Here is a 25452-nt window from a genome sequence, read left to right as displayed (position 1 = left end):
CACAGCAGCAGCAGCAGTATAGTTATGAAACAGTTTTCATACAAATGACTGCTTTACAAATACAAATGGGCTGCAAGGCAACGTATCGTACCGATAAAGAAGGCAGCAAAATTGCCGATTGCGCAACGTATTTGCGTTAGCCCCCTACTCGACTGTATTAGGCGCATTGACGATGAGGTCAAGCGAGTGCACACTGTTAAGAACGGCCAGCTGCAGTGCAAGTTTGCCAGTCATTTACGCCAGCGGTGGCAACCTCATCTTGGAATGCTGCCGCCAACCTCTAGCCACGGCGTGACTAAGTCGACTTCGTGTCGGTAACAATACGCGCATCCTCCACTCTCCATCGCTTCAGCTAGGATGCGTTGTGACTAAAGGAGTTCGACGAAGCAGGCTTTGTGCGCAACACGACAACGCGGACATGATCTGCTACGGGTGGGGGAATTGCCGCGGAAACGCCGAAGGCTCTTTGCCACGCACCGACCAAGACGCAAGTAAACGCGCTACCCGGGACGGCTAAGAGTTCTACGAAATTCGTGTGGTGCCGGTTTCGCACCGTGAACACGTGTGTGTGTGCATGTGTGTGTGTAAACCGTCCGGCGGAGAGGCGGCTAGTTTACAATAGGGAGTTTTAGTGTTGGGGACGCAAGCGGCTTGCGTACGCAAGAACTAGGGGCGACGGTACTGCGCATGCGCAGACCGCTACGTCTACTTGCGTCCTTGGGTTGTTGGAGCGGCTGAAAACATCGCTGCCCCTAAGAGGTCACGTTACCCACGCGACTCTTGCGGTGTAGGAGAACTTACGAGTAGCTAGCGGGTAGATAATCTAGTAAATCTTTCGCCAAGTGTCGACAGACGTCGTTTTTATGTGTATTAAAGAGGTTTAGAGTGTCTGATATTCGGATAAACGCAGTTGGGGTGTTGGGGCGGAGCCATAAACGGGAGCGTTCTGCTTGGTGCATCCACCTGGCGGCGCAAAGCTCAAATCGACAAAAGCAGCTAATATTGCTGTAACCAGGTCTATTCTACTTCGCTGCTGGTGTAAATTATCGGCACTGGCTTAATTGTGTTGCTGCCAAAAATTTATACCCGCAGCAAAGTAAAATTCACTTGGTTACTGCAATATTAGCTGTTTTTGTCTGTTTGAGCTTTGCGCCACCAGGTGGCAGCACCATGCAGGCCGCTCTAGTTCATGGCTCCGCCCCAACGCCCCAGCCTGCGTTTACCCGATTACCGGACGCTGTAAACCTCTCTATTAACTGCTTCTAATAAAAAGAGTTTAATGTACTTTACTTCATATGCTTCATTTCATATTTTATAACATGATAACGCAGCAATGATCAGACGTTGGTGGTGCTGCGAGCGCATGCGATCTCACTGCGGTTTGCATTTGGGGCCGCTAACCTATAACACGTTTCTGCTTGCGTACGCAAACGCAAACGCACCCAAGCGCTTGGGGCCCCAACGCCTTGCGTCCCCAATACTAAAACTCTCTAATAGGGAGTTTTAGTGTTGGGGACGCAAGCGGCTTGCGTACGCCAGAACTAGGGGCGACGTTACTGCGCATGCGCAGACCGCTACGTCTACTTGCGTCCTTGGGTTGTTGGAGCGGCCGAAAACATCGCTGCCCCTAAGAGGTCACGTTACCCACGTGACTCTTGCGGTGTAGGAGAACTTACGAGTAGCTAGCGGGTAGATAATCTAATAAATATTTCACCAAGTGTCGACAGACGTCGTTTCTATGTGTATTAGAGGGGTTTAGCGTGTCTGGTATTCGGATAAACGCAGTTGGGGTGTTGGGGCGGAGCCATAAACGGGAGCGTCCTGCTTGGTGCATCCACCTGGCGGCGCAAAGCTCAAATCGACAAAAGCAGCTAATATTGCTGTAACCACGTCTATTCTACTTCGCTGCTGGTGTAAATTATCCGCACTGGCTTAATTGTGTTGCTGCCAAAAATTTATACCCGCAGCAAAGTAAAATACACTTGGTTACTGCAATATTAGCTGTTTTTGTCTGTTTGAGCTTTGCGCTACCAGGTGGCAGCACCATGCAGGCCGCTCTAGTTCATGGCTCCACCCCAACGCCCCAGCCTGCGTTTACCCGATTACCGGACGCTGTAAACCTCTCTATTAACTGCTTCTAATAAAAAGAGTTTAATGTACTTTACTTCATATGCTTCATTTCATATTTTATAACATGATAACGCAGCAACGATCAGACGTTGGTGGTGCTGCGAGCGCATGCGACCTCATTGCGGTTTGCGTTTGGGGGCGCTAACCTATAACACGTTTCTGCTTGCGTACGCAAACGCACCCAAGCGCTTGGGGCCCCAACGCCTTGCGTCCTCAATACTAAAACTCTCTAATGACTAAACGAACGTTCGAGTCACCTTGTATCACGGGAGGACCGAGTGTTTAAAAACTGCTGTTGTGCGGACGCTCGACACATTTCTTAAGCATTCATGTTGGGCTGAGACTCTCTCTCAAGCAGTGATGTTAGACTGATGTACTTTCTCAAACAGTCATGTTAGACTGATATGAATACCGTAAATAAACCCATATTCCTCGTTCTCGATGAGAAGCAGTCCTTCGCTTCATCAACGTCCTCAGCGTGGATAAGTTGGACGACGGAATGGGCCAGCTACCTTCTAATTCATGCCGGACTCCAATCTTGACAACGGATCACGAGCGATGGGATTGAGCCCCCAGTCCTGACAACACACACAACGGCTATTTGCAGGTCCAGATGGCCCCGCAGACTATGTGTCACTGTACTACGTTATGCTGTACCACAGTACTACATAGTGCTTACCGTACTGTGCTAGAATACACAATTTTTTTATGTTGCTAAAGGAAACTTGGAAAGAAGGGGGTTTGCTGAGGGATGAAAATATGCAAGCAAACAGTTGTAAACTTGCAGCGGCTCCTACAGTGGAGCTATAAAGAGGACTTTACTAATGTATTGAAGTATGTTGAGACAAATAAAAGTATGGCATCGGTCACAATTAATCTGCTGGTATATTGTATCTGTATTTGAAAGACTTACCGGTTGAGTATCTTCCATTTGCATCCCGACACATTTGCAATGTATCTTTGTCCTGCCCTAGCAAAACACATGACCGGAGGCAGCGAGCTACATCACTTACAGACCTGGGCATCGTTACCGGCACATATACGGCAGGTACAAAGTTATGTGCGCACTCCATAACTGATATCGACGGCACATGCCCAAAAGTGCACCAGAACAACATGCATTGCGCGTTTTCCACGAGTACAAACTCGACAAGAAAAAATGCTGGTCACTCGCGAGGCACCAAAGAGCCGTACCCTGCGTGATGTGCACAATGTTATGGTTGTCTTCGTGCAGTCCGCAACCGCAAGATGCTTATCTGCGTCTTCCGCGCGGAGCCGTCGGTGAAACAGAACGACGCGAGTCACTGGCGCAAGCACAACGATCGTAGCCGGAGGTCGGAGAGCAGCCGATGAGGGCTCAACGTCAGCGGGAACTGCTGGGATGCACGAGGCGGCAGCTACATTGCCGGCACATATTCGCCGCTGCACCAAAATGCCCCGCTCGGACGACGACGACAGCACGCAGGCAGCGCGAGCACACATGGAGCTGTTCTCCGTCGGCAGGAGCACCGCTTCCAACCGCCCGCGCGAACGATCTGATAGCGAAAAGGCGGGAAGCGCGTCGCCGCAGAACCGGAACAGCGCACACGCTTCGCGTACGGCGTATTACGCATGTGTTTACTGGAGGAGCGTCGCCGGCGGGCGTACGGAGGAGCGCGAATTAAGCGGGAAGGAAAAGCGACAACGCTGCCCAACGAGAGCGAGAGGCACGGCGGGACGCAGTGTGGCGCGCGTGTGCGGTGGGGCAGCTGACGCCGCCGGTGAGGAACGAAGGGGCTGCGCGGAGCGGCGGCGCTGCAATAGCTCACTCGCGGAGGCGGTTGCGTGGCTAGAAGATGCATTATAAGGGCGTGTTTTGCTCGCTTTGTACGCATGTCTGCTGTTTTTCAATTCGTCAACATTTTAGCTTGCCTCAGCAGCAACGATTCCGGCTGATACTGTGCGACTAAATTCATTACTGCATGCATTTTTTTTTCTTTTAATGGGCGTCACCTAGCTAGTGTGCTCCGAAATGTGCGTCAGAGAGAACGAGCGTACAATGTGACTGCTTAATTTAGAGATAATTTCGTTGTTACAGGGACTAGGATTCGCTGAAGCAAAGCAAGCAGCTGCCGTTTTGTAATGTAGTTAATTTGTTCTTGCACCCAATACCGAAATGCTTGCATTGCATTATTGTGGGAGACAATTCCAGATAGCGATCTTGTGCGCCCTATACCGGGTCTTGTGCGTGTCCCCATACCCTGTGATGCCTGTACAGTGAGCATTTAGTTACAGAATGCACAGACCCCCAGCTTGTGCCCATTTTATGAAATGCTGTACCACCTGAAACTGCTCCGTCGTCACCATAAATACAACGACTATACGCGTAGTGCGCGCCGATGGACGCACCACTGGTGGCGGCCTTGCGCAAAACACGGGAGAGGAGCCAGCCGCGCGCCGTAGTTTGTTGTGTCGTTGATAGTGCTTCTCAGTCTTATTCACGTTTTCAGAGCAAAATAGGCATGTGTGGGACAGCCAAAGTTTCAAGGAATGTCGAAGAATTCTCGCAGGTTGGGGGGGGGGGGGGGGGGCGAGTTCGAATACCGGCGAAACGTGCCGGCGATACGGTTCTAATCATCCCCGCAAGGCGTCATCAGCGGGAGCAACGGTAGCAATGGATCTTTGCTTCGGCGGGAAATTTCTTGTTCTCATCCTTTCCTCGGTCGCGTCGGTGTTCTTTTCCACTTTCTCATAGACGCTGTTACGACTTTGCACCGCTGCCACCACAGGGTGTCTACCAAGTTGACATTTCCAAATTCCCTGAGTTTTCCAGGTTTTCCCTCAGCACATTTGCGAAATTCCCTGAATGAGCCAGAACTTTGTTTTATGTCAAGACAGGCTGACACCACGTTGCCCGATGCTGTCTCTCTCTAGTAAGCATGCTGAAACAAAAAAATGACTTAATCCAGTTTGAATAGTAAGGAGTAATATCGATTTTATTTAAAAAGAAAACAGAAGGAAGGTGTTAGTAAAATGCACAGCAAAAGAAATGGTAAAGCCCATTCCAAATTGAGTCGAACATTTTCAAATACGAATGAAAAGGAGATGCATACATAAGTAAATATTTTTTACGATCAGCTATTTCTATCAACTGATAGCAAGCTCATCTGTATGAGGTCCTGAACTTTGTCACAACTAAGGTTCTCTCTCCGCAGCTGGGAAGTCAACCTCAACTGTCCTGACATACTCTCAGCCCTTACACAACATCTCAGTGTTGGGTTTCACTGCCTAAACAATTTATTTTGGTTTGGATGAGGGACACCTGTGTCTCAGCGTCAGCCAACACTTAGTTTTTTTAGCTCAGCTCCTTCAAAAAGGCGGCGGCACCCTTCCTTTCCCGTGAATTCCTCAGTGCATCGGACCTTTCTGTTCTCATCCTCCTTCTACCACGCTTTCACCACATGGATCATCTGAAGCATCCTCTTGGTCAGTTGTACAGTCAACATTTGATTTTTTGGACTTCCGAGGGGCCGCAAAAAAAATTGAAAAAAAAAAAACGGGCAGTCTGAAAGAATTAATGCATGCCTTTAACTGCCTTTAAGGGCTAAAATTACCACAGGCACGCCTGAAAAAGCTCTGAAGGCCTGCCAGTACCCTTATTAGGCATATCAGGGCTTGTACTGTGACAGGAGAGGGGGTGCACGCATGGGTAATTAAGGAATACATACTATGTCCCGTGACAATTGCCCCCTTCCTACAATTGTTATGCTTCACAGCGTAACACTATTGTACTGAGGCGAAGCTAACTTTCAGAGACTGGCATTACGCAACGCGCTGTGCGCTGGGAGCTTCAAAGCCAATCGCGAGGATTACAAAGGCGGAGTCGGTGCCATTGGTGATAGCGGCGAATTCTTTCAATGAAAAACACGGCACCGCACGGCAAGAAGCTTAATAGCGAACATAGAAGCAGCTAGGCCTAACGTTGCCGCGGTGGTGGTTACGGCTGCCAGCGGATCTGCCTGCGAGAGTGCCGGTTCGAGGCGGCGAGATAATCAAAATAGCGGCGGTGGCGGCTTTGATTAATGCCATTTCAGACCTGCAGTCAGGGCAATATACATTGAGTATATGGAGTACGCGGTGGTGCCGTAAAACCGTGCAAATTATCGGGCATGTCCGAAAAATCGGGCGTCTAGAAAATCGGTCGTTAACTACTCTGGCAATACGTAGTGTCGATGACACGGCGTCAATGACGATTCGTTGCGATTCCTCTGTTACTGGAGCCAGCATTAACACGACTTTCGTTCCCTTTCAATAAAGTTACAGCTAATTTTCCCTGATAGAAGCACAAATTCCCTGAGTTTTCCCTGAGTTTTTCCAGACTGTTCAAATTCCCTGAGAATTCCCGGTTTTCCCGGTTTTCCCGGTTGGTAGACACCCTGCACCACTATTACGACTTTGAGGTGGTCCCGTTGTGCTCGCCACCCGTTTCGTCACAGAGCGTTGGCAGCGAAGACTCCGAGTCGGGCGTCGGTGAGAATAACCAAAGGGACTTTATACACTATATACAGGTCATTATGCAGGGCAGGAAAAGATCGGATCGGCACGGGGGCCGAGAGCCCACAGCAAACGCGACTGTTCCCGCACTGCGACGTCCGGCGAGACTGCAACGCGTGACACATCTCACTCCACTCGAGAGCGGCACTGGGCTCCCGGTGGGTTGGTGGATCGGGTTTTCCAGGCGGCGGCGTCGCGGCTTATAATGCCCCGAGAAACCATTGTCACTCAAACGGCCCAATACAAAGCCAGCACTCGACGGTCGTCCGAGAGGTCCAACCAGCGGCCGCGCTGGCCACCCGGTTTAAGGTTGCCGCGCGGTGACCTCCAGGCAAAAGGAGGTACGGCGCCGGGCAGTCTAGCACTTGATTGCACGTTTGGACATGTCGCTCGCCGACGCTTCTCCGCAGGACACCGCTGTCTGACGGCTCAGCATCTTGACTTGTCAAGGGAGAATTAGGGCGCTAGCCCCTTTCGGCGCAGCCCTGGGTTCGTCCAAAGGGCGCTCGCAGGATAAATTCTGCATCTTGTAGATTCGGAATCCGGGCTGGTGGTAATGGCAGAACAACGCGTAAGCGACGAAGTTCGTCTACAGTGCAGCATGCGGTCTCAAGGCATTTCGCTAAAGTTCGGAACGCCGTTTGCCGCTTATATTGTTTTCCGCTTATTGTTTTCCGACCAAACCGGTTCCAAAGTTCGCTTTGGAACCGGTTTGGTCTGGCTGTTGACAACGAAGCGCCGACCAATGGCGTCATCACTGGTGGGCGGCATGACAAATTTTGTTGACGTCACGCAGGTTGTCAATCATCTGGAAAAGAACCGGTCCCCTGCTACGAGAGGAACCGCGGAGAAGTGGTTCGCTCGAGGGTCGCGCGTGGTGGCGAGCATGATGTTGAGGGTTGCTAAGGCAACCGTGGCTGCCGGCTAGTCTCGCACCAGCTGATGAGCCGGCACCTAGACGAGACGAGACAGAGACGGCAACGGCGGCTCCTTTGGTTGTGCTGCTAGCGAGCGCCGAAAGACAACGACGAGAGGCAAGGACGCGACGCGTTCGGCATGGCCGAAGAAGAGTTTCGAAGGCATTTTAGGCTCTCCAAAGTCGTCGTGCGACGTCTTTGCGATGAGCTGGAAGAACATCTCGGACCTCAAAGATTTCGTGGTGTAGACATTACGATGAAAGTGCTGTGCGCCCTGCGGTTTTTTGCCACCGGGAGCTTTCAACAGTTCGTCGGGAATGAAGAAGCGATTGCACTGTCGCAGCCTTCGGTCAGCCGGATCATTACAGCCGTCGCCAAGGCCATTACCGTTGTGGGCAAAAAAAAAAGTGATGGGTTAGGTTCCCATCCACGGCGCAACAGAAAACCGCCGTCAGCTGCTGGCCCAACACACACGACGCCTTTGCTAGGTGGGGGTGCTCCTCGACAAATGAAACGAGTATTTCGCGCTGCCTCGCTGAAACATGAGGACCCAGCCACCTGTTTTTGTGCGACGACATCGTTTCGATTTCGGCGCGCGAAGAAGTCCAAAACTTAAACAAAGCGAGGCAAATTGTTTGCATAACGTATGGCACACCACCTAGCGACTATATAAGAAAACAACACAAATAAAATTACAACTCCCAGTAGCCGTGTGCGCCGCAAGCTCACATTTATTACTGAAAATTATATTTGCAAGTGTTCTATACAAACCGATGTTTTTTTTTTTTATCAAACCACCAACATCCTTCAATTGTTATACCGTCCCCCAAGCAAAAACAAAAATGATGACGTGGTCTTCTGGCAGACCGCCGCTCGTTGATTGGTTCCCCTCACGCCGCCCCGTTCCACTCTTTCTCCGAGTGACGTAATCCAGACGTAACAGCTAGACCGAACCTGTTCCAAAGCGAACCGCTACAGAATACGGCCCCTGGGCAGCTCGACTGCGCGAGCGCAGTATGTTGTATGTTGCAGCTACTGAAGTTTGCAAGAACTGAACTTGTTGGTTGTATGTGGCCCGGTAAATCCTCGCACCAGCTGTCGCGCACTTCATATGTTTACATCTATCTTATGCGTGACTTCAGACATGTTTAAAGTATAAACCCATGCAAGCTATCTTGGGCGCGACAAGCGACGCGATGGAAATGGCTGTCGCGTTCGCTCGTCGCCTACAAGGGTGCGATCGGAGATGGTTGTTCGGCGCGTTCGTTCGGTTACCGGCGCGCGCGATTGGCCTACTCCGCGCCGACGTCGCCAGCCGCGGGGCGCGGCCACGTTTTTGGTGACGTCAGAATGACGACACGCTCCTGTAAATCATCCTCCCACCGAGCACTTCGTCAGCTAGGCGCCGAACCCGACGGGAGCTTGGAAGTTTGGAGCGATCATACGGCTAGGGTGGCCCTTCTAGCCACCCTAATACGGCGTCTGGTGGATTGCATTGGATCCAACAGGCGGCTGCGGCATGGCACGTTTGAATCCAATCCATAGTTTAATTCGAGAAAATGGCGCTTCCGTTGGGAACTTAGGTTGTTGCGCTGGCGTTTCTAAGGAAGGAGGAGAGCGGGTGGCGGTGCTAAACGCGTTTGAAGAAATGGCAGAAAGTGAATTTCGGCGTCGTGTTTGATTCTTGAAACAAATGATTCATTGATTGTACAGAGAAATCGACCCCATAATCGGTGCCAGCGAGCCACTGGAATGTTGTCTCTGCCTCTTGAAAAGTGTCTATAGGTGCCCTATCTGTAACGAAGATAGGTAACCTATCTTCGTTACATTGACGACATATTTATAATATGGTAACACGGCACAAGCGCCTTACCCGACTTATGCACAAGAAAGTTGAGCCGGCTGTCTTGTCAGGTTCTTTTTCAACCTCGGCCATAAGGTACATTCCACCCTCTAAGGGCAGTTTCCAGAAAGGGGTGCGCACACAAAGGTCCCCCACACCTGTCACTGAGAGGCGAGGCATGACATTCCACCCTCTAAGCGCAGTTTCCAGAAAGGAGTGCGCACACAAAGGTCCCCCACACCTGTCACTGAGAGGCGAGGCATGACTAGGCGTCAGTCAACCCTCGCAAGGTATGGGAGGGGGGGGGGGGGTGCGCGGTTCGGCGCAAAGAGGGGCTTTAGACCGGGGGTGGTCAAAGCAAAGCGGATGGATGGAAAGAATGTCGCATGCCTCTCTCGCGCATGCGCTGAAATTTGCCAGTGGTCCGAGGCAAAGAGGAAGACCTTCGCAATCGCCATCAGTTCCTTTGCGACGCCAGCGTGGTAGGGTCGGAGCGATGTTGGTGTTTGGTCGCGTATTGTAGCAGCAATCTAGCTATTTTTGCTGCTGTTTATGCTTATGGTGTGTTGTGGCTTATTCATCGATTCAAGCCAACCAGCAACGTGCTTGCGAAGCCCACGGGGCTTTCTTCGTTCCGTGATGTAAACGTTTCCGCAATTTCTCTGCCAGCTGCAATGCAGTGCAGTGTGCAGATAGTGATTTAATATAGGCACTGTCCGTGTTTTAAACTGCACATGTAGCGAGCAGCTGTTCCTCAAGACAGCGCTGTGCCGAAGTTTATTTTCGTTCCTGCAAGGCGGGGCAAACCCATCAGCGGCGCTGGCGGGCTGTCTTCCTCCAAGCTTTCTGCTGCTCGTCTTGAAAAGCTGTTAACGAAGCGGTGATAGAATGCCAACTGTCCGAGCTGATCATTCTTCACAAGTGGTTAGCCAGCGAGAAGGGCTGGCCAGACGACGATGGCACACGTTGAGGACGGACGACCGGTGCCAAGAGATGGTGACATGTGCGCCACAAAAACGCTAGATGCTCCGCCTCCTTTGCGGCGCGGGCCGCCAGGCAAGCCGTCCGATCTGCACAGGCGCGCGTGCTCACCGCCTCGACGCGTTGAAAATCCGCTTGGCCACTCCGCTTCCGGTGCCAATGTGCCGTAAGGAAATAAGCAGTACCAGTCTGAATGGAAGCTTCTGCTCAATGTGCCGTACTTCTTAGATTGAAATGGGTTCAGTATTGGCTGCGTGGGTGACTGCCTTAAATTTCGGAGTGTCCAACTGGCCTGCATGCTCCACATCCGAGGCAGTGAATTCGGTCGCGGAATCAGGTTCATCCCTTGCTGCACACGATGCGGAAAGCTCGTCGCACTCATCTATTTGCACCGACGACGACGGACAAGCGTCGTCAGAAGTAATGCTGTTCACAGGCTCCTCACGCGAAATCAAAACGGAGCGCTGAGGAATTCCTTGTTCATGCAGCGTCTCCGAATCTCCCATTGTATGAAGCAGAAAGCTCGGTGTGGACGCACTGATGTTTGGCGCGCTTGCTTGCATCCGGAAAAAAAGTCGGGAATTGACCTTTTCTGCGACATCCTAAGGCAACCCAAAGGTCCTGTGGCGTGGACCACACGTTGGAGCCTATTCTAGCGGCGAGATGGGCTGGCGTTTCCTCCCGCGACACGAACACTGCGTGCAAACAAACCGGCTGAAGTGGTTGTGTCCACTGATGCAGTGAACTAGAAGACTAGAAATGGTCAGTACAATGAGGGGAACGGCTGCGCCGCAGTGCGACTGCTGTGCCGAGGGGCGATCGCAGCTGCGGCGCTGTCGTCGCTCACTTCTGAAGCTCCTGTTGCATCTCAATACGAAGAAGAGCATTTCTTGGACGTTTACCAGAGGCAATCCACCCCTACCCAGAAGTCAACGCAGCTTTTTCGGGTCAGGAAAAGACCTACCTGAAAATGACATGCTGAACCAATGGACGAAAGGGGGCCAAGCCGACGGCTACCGAAGAGCAGCGTCGACCTTGGATTGCCCGGTTCCTATAAGGGCGCGAAATGCGTCCGCTGTAGACAGACACGCGCAGAGAAGAGAACGAATTTTGAGTGCAACCGGCGAGCAGTCGAGCGGCGGTGAAATTGAGCGTTATTTTGTACGTGCCGTCCACGCCGAGGAGGCGGGCGCCGCAAACACAAACATCCGCTCGTTGTGCAGACATTCACGGCGGCGGCGCCGGAATCGGATCCTCTGCACTACCAGTCACGTATTTCATACCATCGGAGGCAGAGTTCGGCGGACCGACGTGAAATTCAGAGCGCGTACATACATGACAGTAGCGCGGCAGGGAAGTGGACGCGAGAAACTCGCTTGGACTTTGCCGAATATGCACATACTCTCTGGAGCTCCCTGGGCGAAGCCACATTAGCCTCTTGACAGCTGTAATTATCCGTGACCCCCGGAAAAAGCATTGCAGAAAGTGCAGAGCTTACCTTTCCACTAACGTGCAAGTCCAGAGGCTAACTAGATAGAATGGTAGAGAGGGGGGATTAGAGGAAGCAGAGATGGGGTAGAACAGACGCAGTCGCTAAACTAGTGAATAACAGTCTTGCCACTTTTCGCTTCCAGTTCCCATTCGACGGCAAGGGAGGGGGATAGAGAAAAGGTGACATGAGAAGGCAACGAAACGTTAGCACTCGAGACACGAGAGCGGTTGCGGGGCAACGGGATGAATTTCAAGGCACGGCAAGATGCGTCCCTGCTATTTCTGAAAAATAAACACCACGCAAATATGTCAAGCGGGGAACCTACGCAGGGCGTGCAGAAAAAGAGCCGCATTAAGAAAGCGCACCGCAGGGTCTAGGCGACACCGCGGTAGCGTCGGCACGTCAAATCAACACTTCAGTGCCCGCCGCGGTAGCCCTGCGGCAATATCACATCTGAAGGTCGCGGATTTGATCCCGAACGCGGCAGCCGCAGTTCGACGGGGGCGAAATGAAAAACGCCATGATTCAATTAAAGTTTGATACTTTTGCCAGGATGCGATGGGCCATGTAAAGCAATGACAATACTCAGCCATCTCAGACGTCAAAAAATTAGGCGCACAACAATGCCTCAAGCAAACACCTCTCGCTCTGTGTTCCCTCTACTACGCAGATAAACAGCAGGGGCGCATGCAAAGTAACGGTTAACGTGAACTCATCACTCTGGCGTTGGACTGAACGTTGAAGAAATGAAACATTAACCGTAAACACCACCGCTAATTATCGTATCACAATCGAAGCAAACAGCACAGTAAGCTTCGCATACATCGATTCCCACAGTGGGTGGCATCTGCGTAATTTGTACTTCATTCCTAGTACCGAATGTTCTGGTCGGTCGGCTCGGCGGATTCCTGCAGCCCAAACGCCACTTGCAGCCCCGCAACACTTCCAAGTGCGGCGGCATTCGGCGCGCGTCCTCTCTACCGACAGGCGAAACGGATGGCTAAGTGGTGACGTCCTAAAGCGAGGGTGGGTGCTGCGTCGTTTTGAGAGTAGGCAGCACCGTCCCGACCGCTGTGAGAAAAGCTACGGCTTAGTAGGGTCGTGACCTCTGAACTCGTTTGACCCCACTTGTGATTTCGTAGCCGAGGCCATTGCATCCGAGGCACGAACTTGCCGGTTCACGCTAGCAGACCGAACAACGAAAATTTAGCCCGATCTTTTATCTATTTAGAACTGTTGGAATCATTTCTAGCTCATTGCAGCAGTTCGCGCTGTATTTCAAGCGACGATTCTATCAGAAGCAGGAGGGAAATTGCTTGTGATCAGAAGTTTTCTGTAATAAATTGCTATGCTTAAAGAAGGCCGTATTTTGTAGGCGGGGCTGCTCTCATACATTTGCCTCCAAATTAAAAGACATCAAAATTCACGTTTTGTTTCACACCGCCAACCTTGGATGAGTTTTTCGGCGCTCTTGGGGAGGGGGGCAAAAGTGGGCAGGCGGAAATTTGGGGGGAGGAGGGGATAGACTGCTGCACTCACTCTTTGAACACTAGTGCAGAAAGTGCAGCCGGATGGAACAGACCTACCATAAGGTGTGGTGGCACTCGCAAGTGTCACCGCATCCAGCGCGTGGCCGTGTCAACCTCTCACAATACTCAAGTCGTCATAGTTGAATTGTTTTACAGCTAAAACGAAGTACAAAAGAACAAACAGGAGGACCGCTCCTATGCCAGTGACTTCACAAACACTTGATAAGGAGTGCTAGAATGCTGGCATTCCAGGAGCTCTATAAATCGGGGCGAGGTAAATAGGGAGTGTCCAGAATATGTCACAAGCGGCTTCCACTCCTCACCCTGGATCAATTCGGGACAAGCACGCTGAAGTAACTTGGGACAAACTGAAAGGACACAAAGTCGCATCTTCAAATATTAACGCACAATACCTGCTCGATGTCGAACCCTAGCCTCTCGAAAAGGAAGGAAAGCCCGAAAGACGCCGTAGCTAAAACGTGCACCTCGCGAATGCCGCATGCGTGTGGAGACGGCACACTGTAGACGGCTGTCGCGTCACCGTAGGACCGACAGTCACAACACGCGGGGCGGTGCTCTGGGCACAGCAAGCTGATCCAGCCTGAAGCTGACGCCCTGCTTGAAAAGTACACGCGCAAGACAATATGCGCCGTCGCTCCGGGCGTGTTTACGCGACAGCCACGGGGCGAACCACCGGGCGCCGAGGTTTCCTGGCAGTGTAGAAACGCTGGTGCGATGCCCGATCTGCAAAGAGTCTTCCTCCGCAGCTGGTTGGCCATAAACTACGGGCCCCGAACCAGTCCGGCCGTAGCGGGCTTTCCTACGCCGCACTCGACCCCCCTCTCTCCGCGCTGCTGGGGAAACATCGCCGGACCGAAAGCAACTAGAAACAGAAAAAAAAGCCCCGATGACGAACTGTTCCGAGAAACGCACGAAAGCAAGATTTACGGGCAGGAGAGCCTCGGTGCAGAGTGCGCCCATCTCCCCGCGAGGTCACGCTACAACAGCAGCAGGGGAACGCGAATGTGTTCGTTCCAAGAATGAGATCTACAGCGCCGACAGGGCGAGAACAAAAGCAAAAAAAGTGTATGTGTGTAGGGAAGGGGGGCATACTTGGAGAATGAAGGCCGGTACACCGCTCATGTACAGCTGAAAACGGCAAAAACGTAGGACAGCGCAGCAGCAATGAGGTGTCAAATGGAATGTTGGCTGCCGAAAACATGAAGTGCGGCAAAAAAAAACAAAGAAAAACGAAGACATGAAGGCGTCAGAACTGTAAAACATACGAGAATGTAGCAATGACCTTCCAGTCATTGAAGAAATGTTCACCGATTACTTGGTCTTCAAACATAGCAAATTTAACGGCATAACCGAACCACCAGGTAGTGAAAAAAAAAAAAACTCTGGTCTTGTGTCCGACATCCGGGCTTTTTCTTGGCGCTTTTTCCCGCACCGCGCATTGCGAGAATTCCCACACAAATCAATCAGGCTGTTTGAGCGTAACAGCGCTATACTGAGCACAGTGAAACAAAGCATGTGCAAAATTCATTGCGGAATCAATCGCTGCTGACAGGATTATTAGAGATCGCGATTCTGCCGGAAGCAATTGCGGAGATCGAACCCATATTAAATATAAATATGGGCGGCGCTCGGCTTGTCTGGTATAGTCCACACAAAAATAAAAAGTAAATTATGGGTTTTTACGTACCAAAGCTACTTTTTATTATGAGGCACGCCATAGTGAAAGGACTCCGGAAATTATGACCACCTGGGGTTCTTTAACGTGCATCTAAATATAAGTACACGGATGTTTCCGCATTTCGCCCCCATCGAAATGCGGCCGCGACAAAGAAATAAATGAACCAAACAACCACGGCTGCTATCGAAGAATGCAGCTAATATGCCTTGGGAGATGGTCATTTGTGACACTGTATGTTATGCCGTTTTAAGCGGTATCGGCAGCGCTCCCCTTAACCCCGTGCCTCATTCCGCAGGAGTCAGTCCGTACTTCGAGCGACACTACTAGGCACCGTTTCCGAACAGCCCCTGCTACGTCTGCCACCTGGGTCGCCGCGCCTCACAAAGCTAGCCGTCACGAAGGACGATGCGATAAGGCTCCCCTTAGAGCCGTGCGCTACCAGCGATACCAGCGTGCGGTTGATCCCCCGCCCCCCCCCCAAAAAAAAAAAAAGAGAATGAAAGAGAAATGCATTGAAAGCGCCGACTGCAAGGATACCGAATCGCTACTGTAGTCACAAGTTCACAACTCACCCGTTATCGGTCGCCGTTCTTTCGTCACGACGGAAGTCGCTTCGCGAAGCGTTGGGGCGATCGGGCGCCATGGTCGAGGGCGGCGCGGTGCGACCAACAGCCGCGACCACCATCATAATAGCGCGCATATTGGGCGGCACGTTCCAAGGCTTCCACGGCGGCTGCCCGCCTCGAGCGCCGCGCACGTTCACGACACCGAATCGGCCGCGGCAGTACGACGACACACTGCTGCCGCAGCGACCACGGCTCGCGTTGTAGCTCGCCCACTTGCCGTAGCGGCCCATGGCACAGGCTGCTTCGTACGCACGCGTTCTCTCAAGGTGTCACAGAGAAGCGCGCACACACAGCGAGGCTGCAGGGCAAACACGTCTCCGGGACGCACGCTGCCTCAAATGATCGACCCACGTTGAAGCGAGACGGCAGCGAGAAGAGGCGACCACGTGTTTCTCGCAGATGCGCTCGCAGAAGCGAGGGGAAGGGTACTCTCTGGTGCGTGAACGAAGTGTTTTCAAGGCCGACTGTCATGCGCCGTCTAGTGTCCCTCCCGGAAGGGCCCAGCATCGGGAGGGGGGTGGGGAATATGGGGGTGTCGTCTTTGTGGCAGAAAACAGCTTTTTGTCAAGCGGCATCGTGCGGCGGCTGTCGACCTTTCCTGAAGTGTGGACGTGGGAAAGATCGGGTAGTTAGGAAGGAAAAGGCACGCGCTTCTCCACTGCTCGCCTCCTTTCCTGCGTTTGATGACGACGTCGCTGGCTCGACTCAGATAGAACGGACGAAATGAACGACCAGACGGACAATGCACCGTAAGTGCTTTCTTTTTTCCAGTTAATTTCTTTTTCTTCCTGCCTCGCGCTCCGACGATGTAGCGGCGAACTGGACGGCGTAGCCGTCAGGTATGTTGCACTGAACGTGGGGGAGGTCTTTGGCCGTCACTGAAATCCTGAAGAAAACCACTAAAGTCCCTGAAGGAAAACGGGAAATAAACGTGCTGTCCGAGAACGCGCTCGTCAATGAGATTAGTGGGAAAATGCGGTAGGTTCTAGAGAGTTTTGGAATAGGGGCCCCAAAGAGCTTTGCGAGTCTTAGCGATGGGCACGCAGTAGTGAAGAGGGCTTTGCGTTTGCGGATAGCGTCTTGCGCTGACAGCGCCACTACAGCGTCAAAGAAAAGGTATCAGAAATAATTAAATAATACGTACCATTTTGTGACCGGAATAGTAATGTTGACTTGCGTGTATTCGCGTTCAATTACAATTTAGAGAATATTCTGTAAGCGGCAAACAATTAGTTGCGCTTCGTTTTGGGCAAAGGCCGGCGCTGGGTGCACGCGCGTGGCAGCAGACGACCCCAAGTGGAGTCCGCTGCTGCCACGCATGATGACGTCACAAAAAGAAAACTTAGTAAAAAATACATGAAATGCTAACGTTATCGTTTTGTTGTTAAATACACTACGCCTAAATAAATAAAGCATTTATATTATGCTGCGTTTCAAAATCGAAAATGACTGTCGGCGCCTACACACGCGTGCACGCAATAGGAGGACCGTTGCGATTCCTTGTGGCTGTGTGGTGTGTACTGTAGTATTGAATCACTGTGTAATATCGGCGAGTACGAATAACGTTGCCGTTACGAAGCTACAGAAGCTTCGAACGAACTGTGCTGCATCCACGAAACAGCACGACATGTCGCATCATTTGGACTGTCGGTTTCGAAGAGTCGAGGTAGCACGGCGCCGACTGCATATTGGGTCACTGTGTAATATCGGCGAGTACGAATAACGTTGCCGTTACGAAGCTACAGAAGCTTCGAACGCACTGTGCTGCATCCACGAAACAGCACGACATGTCGCCTCATTTGGACTGTCGGTTTCGAAGAGTCGTGGTAGCACAGCGCCGACTGCATATGGTGCCGACACGGATCATGCATATTGCAGGGTGTGTCGTATGTAGCGATTCTTTAAGTTGTGTGTACGCCTTCTGGCAAAGTCGGATGCCTGTTTGGCCTTGGACACCACGTCGACACACTGCTCTCGAGCTCGAAAACGCAGAAGTGGTGCGCGTCGGCATTGACGTCGATGTAGGGTGCATACACATTTCCAAATCGCTGTGCAGAGTGATGAGCAAAGTGCATTCAAACATTTCGCGTCGCCTTAAGCACGCAGAAGCCTAGTAACGAAAGCCTGGACGTGAAACGTGAATCTAACAGAAAGGCCTGTTCCCGCCTGAAGGCAATGTCAGCAAGTGTCTGTGACGAGTGTCAAGTGACTCACACGAGGCTGGGCGTTGAAAAGTGTGTCTCGAGTGCCGCTGCTTCAGTCTGGCCAGGGCCCAACCCGCTTTCATGAAACATTTGAAATGCCCAGTGTATTAGTTGCTATAGATTGTGGTGCAGTGAGACAGCCATTCCATAGCAGCCATGAAAATTACCTGTGGAAGTAATAGTAATGCGATAGGCTTTCGTGGTGATTGTCATTATGTATCACATGCATCGGAGTGCGATCATTTACACCCTGTGCTCGTGTTTAGATAAATGCTTTATCATCTGAAGCAATATCTGCAACAGCAATCCTACGAAGGATGAAACATTTGTTTTTTTTCCCGCGATCGATGCACAACACTAAGCGGCAACTGCAGCAACAAGCATTTGGAACGAGTTTAAACGTTTTTACCATAACAGCAAAAAGTTCTGCGAAACTGAGAGCCCACATATGCTCCATTCACATCAGTAAATTCAACAAACAAGAGCAACAGCACTGAAAAACGTAACAGGGGCTGCACAAGACCACACCACCAACCATAAACGCGCTCCAAGGCATAAAGAAACGAGCTGCTCCAGCGTTGCGCCCAAGTGTGGCTCGAGATCGCAAGCTCGAACACCATCCGGTTCTTCCAGCGCAACTAACTAGAACAACATTCTATCACACAACACAGTAATAAACCGTAAAATTCTGTTTTAGCCAAGCTGAAACACTGAAGCAGCTCCAGCAGCGCGCGCAAAACTATAAACCGGAACACGCCATACTTGTTTAAACAACGTCATCATAACTGTGACGTCACTTCCGTGCGTGGCAGCAGCGTTTTGGTATGGCATTTCGCTTCTACCACGCGCGTGTCACCAGTTACCGCCTTGGGCAAAACAACTTTACGTGCCTTCACCAGCCAAGCATAGCCGTGTTAAGCCTGTTTCACATGCAAGCGAAAATGCTCGCGAATCCTGCCGCCGCGCCGCAGAAATCTGTTCCGAGCGGCGGCGGCGGCACTAGCGGCGGGAGCGGCGAGGTTCGGACAAGTTGGAATTTCATCGCGGCGGCAGAGCGGCAGCACCGCTTCCGAACGGCCCGTCTCGCCACGTGACCAGTGGAGGACTAATGCGGGAAAGCCTGCGCATAGGGCGATGTTTATTTACTTGCTACTGTCAGCTGTGGAGATTCCCACTCTGAATTCCAGGGCGACATCTTGAATTTGCATCTCCGATGCCATGTACAGGGAACGAAGCAAAGAAGTAAAGCTGGCGTAGTCAGATAAGTGATTTATAGGCGGCGAACTACCTAGTACCTCGGTCATTGCAAGTCTTGCGCGTGACGGTATAGGTTCCCGCACAACGAAGGGCATCGTGAGCGGCCCTTCAACCAGGTCATGGAGCGCCTCAAACTTTTCTGCCAACATCTTATATTACTCCTGAATACACTCGGTGTCGGTGTTCAGGAGCAGCGGCATCTGCACAAAAATATTGCACAGTAAAGTACTATTTCTGTGCAAACACAACCCACCGCGGTGTGCAACTCGGATTCCTCCTTCCGATTCTCCCAGATAGGTTTCACCCACCAGCGCCGTGGAACCCAGAGTTAGAGCAAAGCCTTTTTTTTTTAAGGCGAGCAGAAGAAGATCTGTGTAGAATCCTCATGTGGAGCACATAAATCCATCTCTGTTGACACCACGGTTAACATGCTGGCGTCTGTTATGGCAGCGTACCGAGCCGCACGCGAGATTGTGCGCCGCATATGCGCATCTTTTTACAAAAGCAACACAAAATATAAAAAGTAAGCATGATTTAGATACTTAAAGCGCAGGAAATGTATTTATAAAATAATAATGTGAGAATCAGGGACACAGCAACGCTTATATTAGTAGCCGCAAACTACCGAAACTGGCTGAAAGTCCCGTGTTTTTTGCCAGCAACATTGGTATTCGCAGCGGCGGAAAACGCGCGGCGGCAATGCATGTGAAACGAAACCTCGCGAAAAGCTTCGCAGCGCCGCGCCGCTGTTCGCTCCATTCGCGCAATCGCTCGCATGTGAAACAGGCTTTAGGCCTACGATCCATAAAATCCACAATCGAATTCGGAATCAGCGGCATCTAATGAACGAATCTTCATAACACACGCTAGCTGAGAGAAAGCGATAACCGCAGTCACTTCTGCTAGCCTGGTAACTTCACGCATTACCACGAATCGAACCCAGTTTGGTGCAAGGATAGAGCCGTCACTTCGATGGGTGCCGCCATGTTTGTTTACACAAATTTTTTTAGTTAACTTTTGGGGTTCTCGCTAAATCAGTGAAATAGCGTGCCCTAACTTTTGGGGTTCCCCCTAAGTCAACGAAATAGGGTGCCGAACGCAAAACGCAGTTTGTGTCTCGCGCGTAAGCAGTGGTTCCCACGCTATTTCTTTGGGGCCCCTATTCGCGAACTCTCTCCTCTGAGGTAACTGAGAACTACGCATTCACGCATGCTGCGTATAAAACTTCCGTAATTATTGTGTGGTTCGAGCATTCGGCGATTAAGCAGGACACGCACAGAGCGATTCGGTGTCCGGTCCGACGAGCGGCGCTGCATGCTCCGGCAGGCTAGTGTTCCTGTATATGCTCCCGCATATACAGGAACACTACGGCAGGCTAAAACCCCTCAATCTCCCAAAGTAGCGCCATTCGCTTCCCTCCTCCTCCGCTCGGCGCGGCCTCGATGGTGGCGCCGCCGGTGGTGGGCCTGCCGTAGCAGACGACGGCTAACACGCTACGGGAGGAAATCCGCAGAAAAGTTCGTTCGAGCCCTGCGGAGCAGTTTTTTCAATCGAGATCTTTCTTCGTCAGTCGGTAACTGGCCTTTAGAAGTTCGTGTTGTAATTGCGGAAGAAATAGAGAAAATGATCATTATTCAAGGCGTATTTAAGGCGTAAAGCGCGCGACGTTGAGAGTTCGTGTTGCTGAAACACGATGCAAGCACGCGGTGTACTCAAACACGCGCGTAATTACCAAAGTTTCAGGTGTTGACAGCGTGAAAGTATGTGTACGTGGTTTCGTAGGTTCATTCACGTACCTGCAGGACACTTTTGTTCGGTCGGCGCGTGAGAGATTCCTGCTGTGTGCGGTCAGCAATGCCTGGCAACAGGGCCGTTTTTTTCATTGCGGGGTGCTTTGGTAATCGTGACGATTTATTGTTTTTTTTTTACAAGTACTGCTCCAGGAGGGCACATGTAATGGCTAACGGAGGCCTCTGAAGAGCACGTAACATTACACTAATGCAGGCGTCGCGGGAGTGTTCGCATACAAAATTGGCTGTCCGCGATCTTATACCGCCGTGGCATGCACAGGCTTCGGCGAGCCCCATCCAGCCCTGGTTCTAGCTTTGGTGTTCCCGTTGCCGCTTTGTTGTCCTGGTGGCGCTGTCAATAATACAAAATAATGACAAGTTGTTACAACTAGTAAATAAAATTTATTGAAGAAACACAATCGCGCCGAGGCGCCAACTTCTAAAGCAGAGCTAGCGCGCGAGTATTATGAAACGCCAACGAGGAATTTACCGGCCCACGTACGACTCTACGATCAAAGTGCACGCTAAACATCCCCAGGCGAGCTAGATAAAGTTATCCGGAGCCATCCACTACGACCTCCATCCTAGCTTTAGTCGCTTCGGAACGTTAAAAACGTTAACACCACAAACCAAATCAATACATGCGGGCGTACATTCGAAGCTAAAGGACTGCATCGTAAGTCATAGTGAGCCTTGCAAAAGCGTCGAGGATGTGCTATCTTCTGGTGGAGCTCAAAACACACCCAGAATAAAGTCGCTTTTATGTCACAGGCCAGCTGCAGAAGCGTGCATTTCACCGCAAGATGAAACTACATGAAACAAAGAGAGCACGTTCGAAAAACAAAAGTCATTCAACGCGCTAAAAACCACACAGAGCATGAACACACTTTTCGAAGCGGAAGGCGTGAACTAGGCTCAAAATAAGAGCTTGTGAGTAGCCGTGGCCCTTACTTCACTAAGCCGTGCGTTCTTTCCCACTTCCTCGAAGTCAGCCCGCCCGATCCTGCGAATCCACACTTAATCTTGCGTTGCGCCCTCCGGACGGCAAAGCAAAAAGCTCTTTGACCTCACTGTGTCTGTTGCGGCAACCGAAGGCGCAGCAGCATGGCATCGCAATCAAGTTCTCGGCGCTGCACATTCTATTACGCTAACGCGCTGCGTCAGTCCGCCTGCCGCACTTTTGTCGTGCAGGCCCAACAATGGAGGTCGGCGCGCGCTGGAAAGGAAAAATTACAAAAGCGCGGCGCCTGCTCCGCGCTGGAAAGAAAAAAATATAAAGAAGCGCGGCGCCTGCTTTCATGTGACACAGATTGGCCAATGGGGGAGCGGAGGAGGCTGGGGCGACAGGAGGCATGGAGGAGGACGCGCCAGGGTGAGCGGGGTGGCGGAAAGGTCCAAGAATGGCGCTACTTTTGAAAAATTGAGGGGTTTTACGGCAGGCGGTATATGATTCGGGGCCCACGGTACGTGCATCCGAACGGAAGAGCGGCGCGTAAGCTCCGCCCAGATCCAGCGCCCAGTTTGTACGCTCGGATGACTACATATCCACGTCGAGAAACGCGATATCAACAATTCTGCAGATCGCTGACACTGTCACTAAAGTTACGCCTGTGCGAATGACAAAACACTTCACCGCAGCGCGTTGTCCAGTGCGGCTCCCCTGATAGCCAGCGATAGGGCCGGTAGGCCTAGCTCGGCGGACGCCGCGGCCAACGGCGCTTGCGATCCAGCCCGAGCTCGTCGAAGAGCGCTAATTTTTTTCCAAAGCGGTTGACACTGTACACTTAGTTCGCCCATAATTAAATAAATTTGGTTAACTCGACGCGGACGTTTCGAAGGGAAAGCCAAGCGAGCAGCCTCGCTCAGACAGTCGGTGTGTGCTGTCTGCCTGCGAAAGGCCCTCGCATCGCGGTTCCCGATCTCGCCAGTAGTTTAGTGCTAGTGTACTAGGCGTTGCTTTGCAGAACAGACACACGCTTGAGATAATTTTACTGAAGTGGTAACTACTTCCGTGTTGGAAACGAAATGTCGCCGACAAGAAGAAAAAAAGAAAACAGCGAGAAACGAGCTCGCCGGCGCCGCCTCTGCGGTGGGAAAGTCAGAGAACGTCACATGCCGACCATGCTGTCACTGGCTGCGCCCAAACGACGGTGCGGTTGTCGGACAAGTCGGGCAATGGCAACCTACCCGGTTTGTCGCCCCTCGGCCGTTCGATCCGGCGCTTCGGCACGGTAAAACACCTCGATTCCGGCTGCCGCTCCTGTACGCCGGACGCCGGATGGGACCGTGTACCTGCTGCTTTCAGTATGATTTTGTCGGTTTGTCTCCAGACTGGCATACTGATGGAGGCGGAATGCAGGAAACTCTCGTGAACGTGTAATTCAGAGGTCGTCTCACTGCGACATCTTTCATAACGCAGCTGCTGATTTGGAATCTGAAACTGATCCATGCAAGGAAAACATTGCGCGTATACTCGCCAGTGACGCGTGTGCGTCGAGCCAAGACGCAGTGAATAACCGATTACAACCGCTTTAAGCACGTGAAGGAAATGAACTATGTGGCTTTGATAACTTCTCGAAGAACAAGCAGTCCCATTCTACAACTTTATGCGGCTCATAATAATTAGCGACTGCAAAGCACGCATGCGCGCATGTTGAAAAGAAACGTCTATTTTGACATGACATTAGCAACCATTATTATGTGGATATCCCTCTTGACAGTTTAACGATTACAGCACACGGATGCAGAAAGACACATGAAACATTTATAAATACTGCGTCCAAGAGCATATACAAGTTATAAAGTATAAATAAAGCATACCAACATCATGCACGTTTGAGTCAATACCTTATGAAACATAGCCAATAAAAACAATTGAGTAACTGTGGTTTAATTTTTCTGACGTGATCACTACATCATGCACGTGTTGCGTGCACAGATGGCGCTTCTACCGTGCCACCCCTTCTTTTATTAGTTTTATTCATCTATTGAGACCAGAGTACCAGTTTACCGGTCAGTTACAAAGGGTATGGTCACACATCATCATCATCATCAGTTGAATGTCATGCGAGCAAGACGAACCTCACCTACAAAGACGATAAATATAAGACGAGCTCGATAGGCCAGTTACGGTAAATTCGGTGATACATATAATGGCAACGTAATATATAATATCGGAACTGTCAAAGTGGGTGGAAAAGAGATGATTTACAGGGGGAACAATTGAATGGGTTAAGGCGAGGCAGACGCGTCAAGGGTAATATGTTTGTATTAATTCAGTGCATATTCTTCAGTAGCTTAGACTAGACCTCTTGTGGATAGCATGCATAGATATTAAAGGAGCCTACGACAACGTAGACAGGGGATTATTACAGGTTATTCTCAAGCCTGAAGGCATATATACATGTTTAGAGCTGATGATGGATGCATACAGACGTACACACACACACAGACAAACAGTATAAATATATATATACATACAGGGTCGTCTGTATTTGGCCGGTGGACTTAAAAAAATTACTGTCCACAACCTACTCGTCTAATTGAGATCAAACATCGCTCACAGGGCAGCATATTGTAGTCCAAGTTGTTTGAGATGCATTAAAACATCGGAACTTGCCTGCATTTTGTAGAATGCGAAAGGCATGCTTAAACTGCCCTAATTTGTTCCGCTTCGACTAAAATGTCTCTCGCTGCGATGCTATAAACTGTAGTCAGGAAACAGAAAAACTGAAAACCAAGTTCCCAGTAGATATTCGCAGAATGTGTTTAACAGGTTAACACTTCTACTGCAACGTTATGTCGATGTACCGCATATGCGCTTGAAATAAATACATTCCGTAGAGGTGAACGACTGGGCCTACAGTAACAAACTTTGTAGTAGCACTGCAAAAAGGGCTGCCATGCGTACGAGTCTCAACGAAACTGCGGCGTGTCCAACCTACTTCGTCGGAGGCATTTTCCTGGCACGTGGTGTATGAATCAAGTGATGTTGAGCACGGCCGGTCAATGTAGACATGCAGATAACAAACAAGCGGTGTTGGTGGGAAAGGACAACACAAAACGAGCACCAGCTGGCACCTGCACACACTGCCGGTTTACACCGCGCTCCCGATCTGGGAAGAAAGGGAGTGCGGCCCCGTGATTGGGGACTACACGTCGCGGTAACTGTGTTTATGGCGTTGCGCTGTCGAGGTCGAGGCCGTGGGTTTGACCTCAGCCGCGACGGCTGCACTTTGATTGCAAGAGCACTTGTGCAAGGTGAATTGGCTGCCCGTCAAAAAAAAAAAGAAAAAAAAAACAAGGGAATCAATATTATTCTGACGTTCCCCACTAAAGCGTGCATGTTTTCTTTTTCGCTTGGATGGCCACACGGCGTATCTTTAGGAGGAAATTAAATGTAAGCTTGAAGGACAGTTTTATGCAGATACAACAAAGCTACTTGCAGAACG

The 25452-nt window shown here is 50.9% G+C and overlaps 1 protein-coding gene across 8 annotated transcripts in view; it reads right to left on the bottom strand.

The window, feature by feature from the left end:
* The window catches only part of LOC135900944 (serine-rich adhesin for platelets-like), a 213448-nt gene that overhangs the window by 98480 nt on the left and 89516 nt on the right, over positions 1-25452 (bottom strand). The window contains exon 1 of one of the 8 annotated variants that reach the window (XM_065430567.1): positions 15697-16001. The exons of 6 other annotated variants lie outside the window; for them this stretch is intronic. In XM_065430567.1, coding sequence (XP_065286639.1) covers positions 15697-15980 — 284 coding nt within the window. In that variant the 5' untranslated portion in view covers positions 15981-16001. Of the gene's footprint in view, positions 1-3043; positions 3680-15696; positions 16002-25452 lie in introns of those variants that run through there. One more of the 8 variants, XM_065430569.2, reaches the window with a different exon arrangement.

The sequence above is a fragment of the Dermacentor albipictus genome, chromosome 2, assembly GCF_038994185.2.
Source record: "Dermacentor albipictus isolate Rhodes 1998 colony chromosome 2, USDA_Dalb.pri_finalv2, whole genome shotgun sequence".
Classification (NCBI taxonomy): Eukaryota; Metazoa; Arthropoda; class Arachnida; order Ixodida; family Ixodidae; genus Dermacentor; species Dermacentor albipictus.
This window is presented reverse-complemented; position numbering and strand designations above follow the sequence as displayed.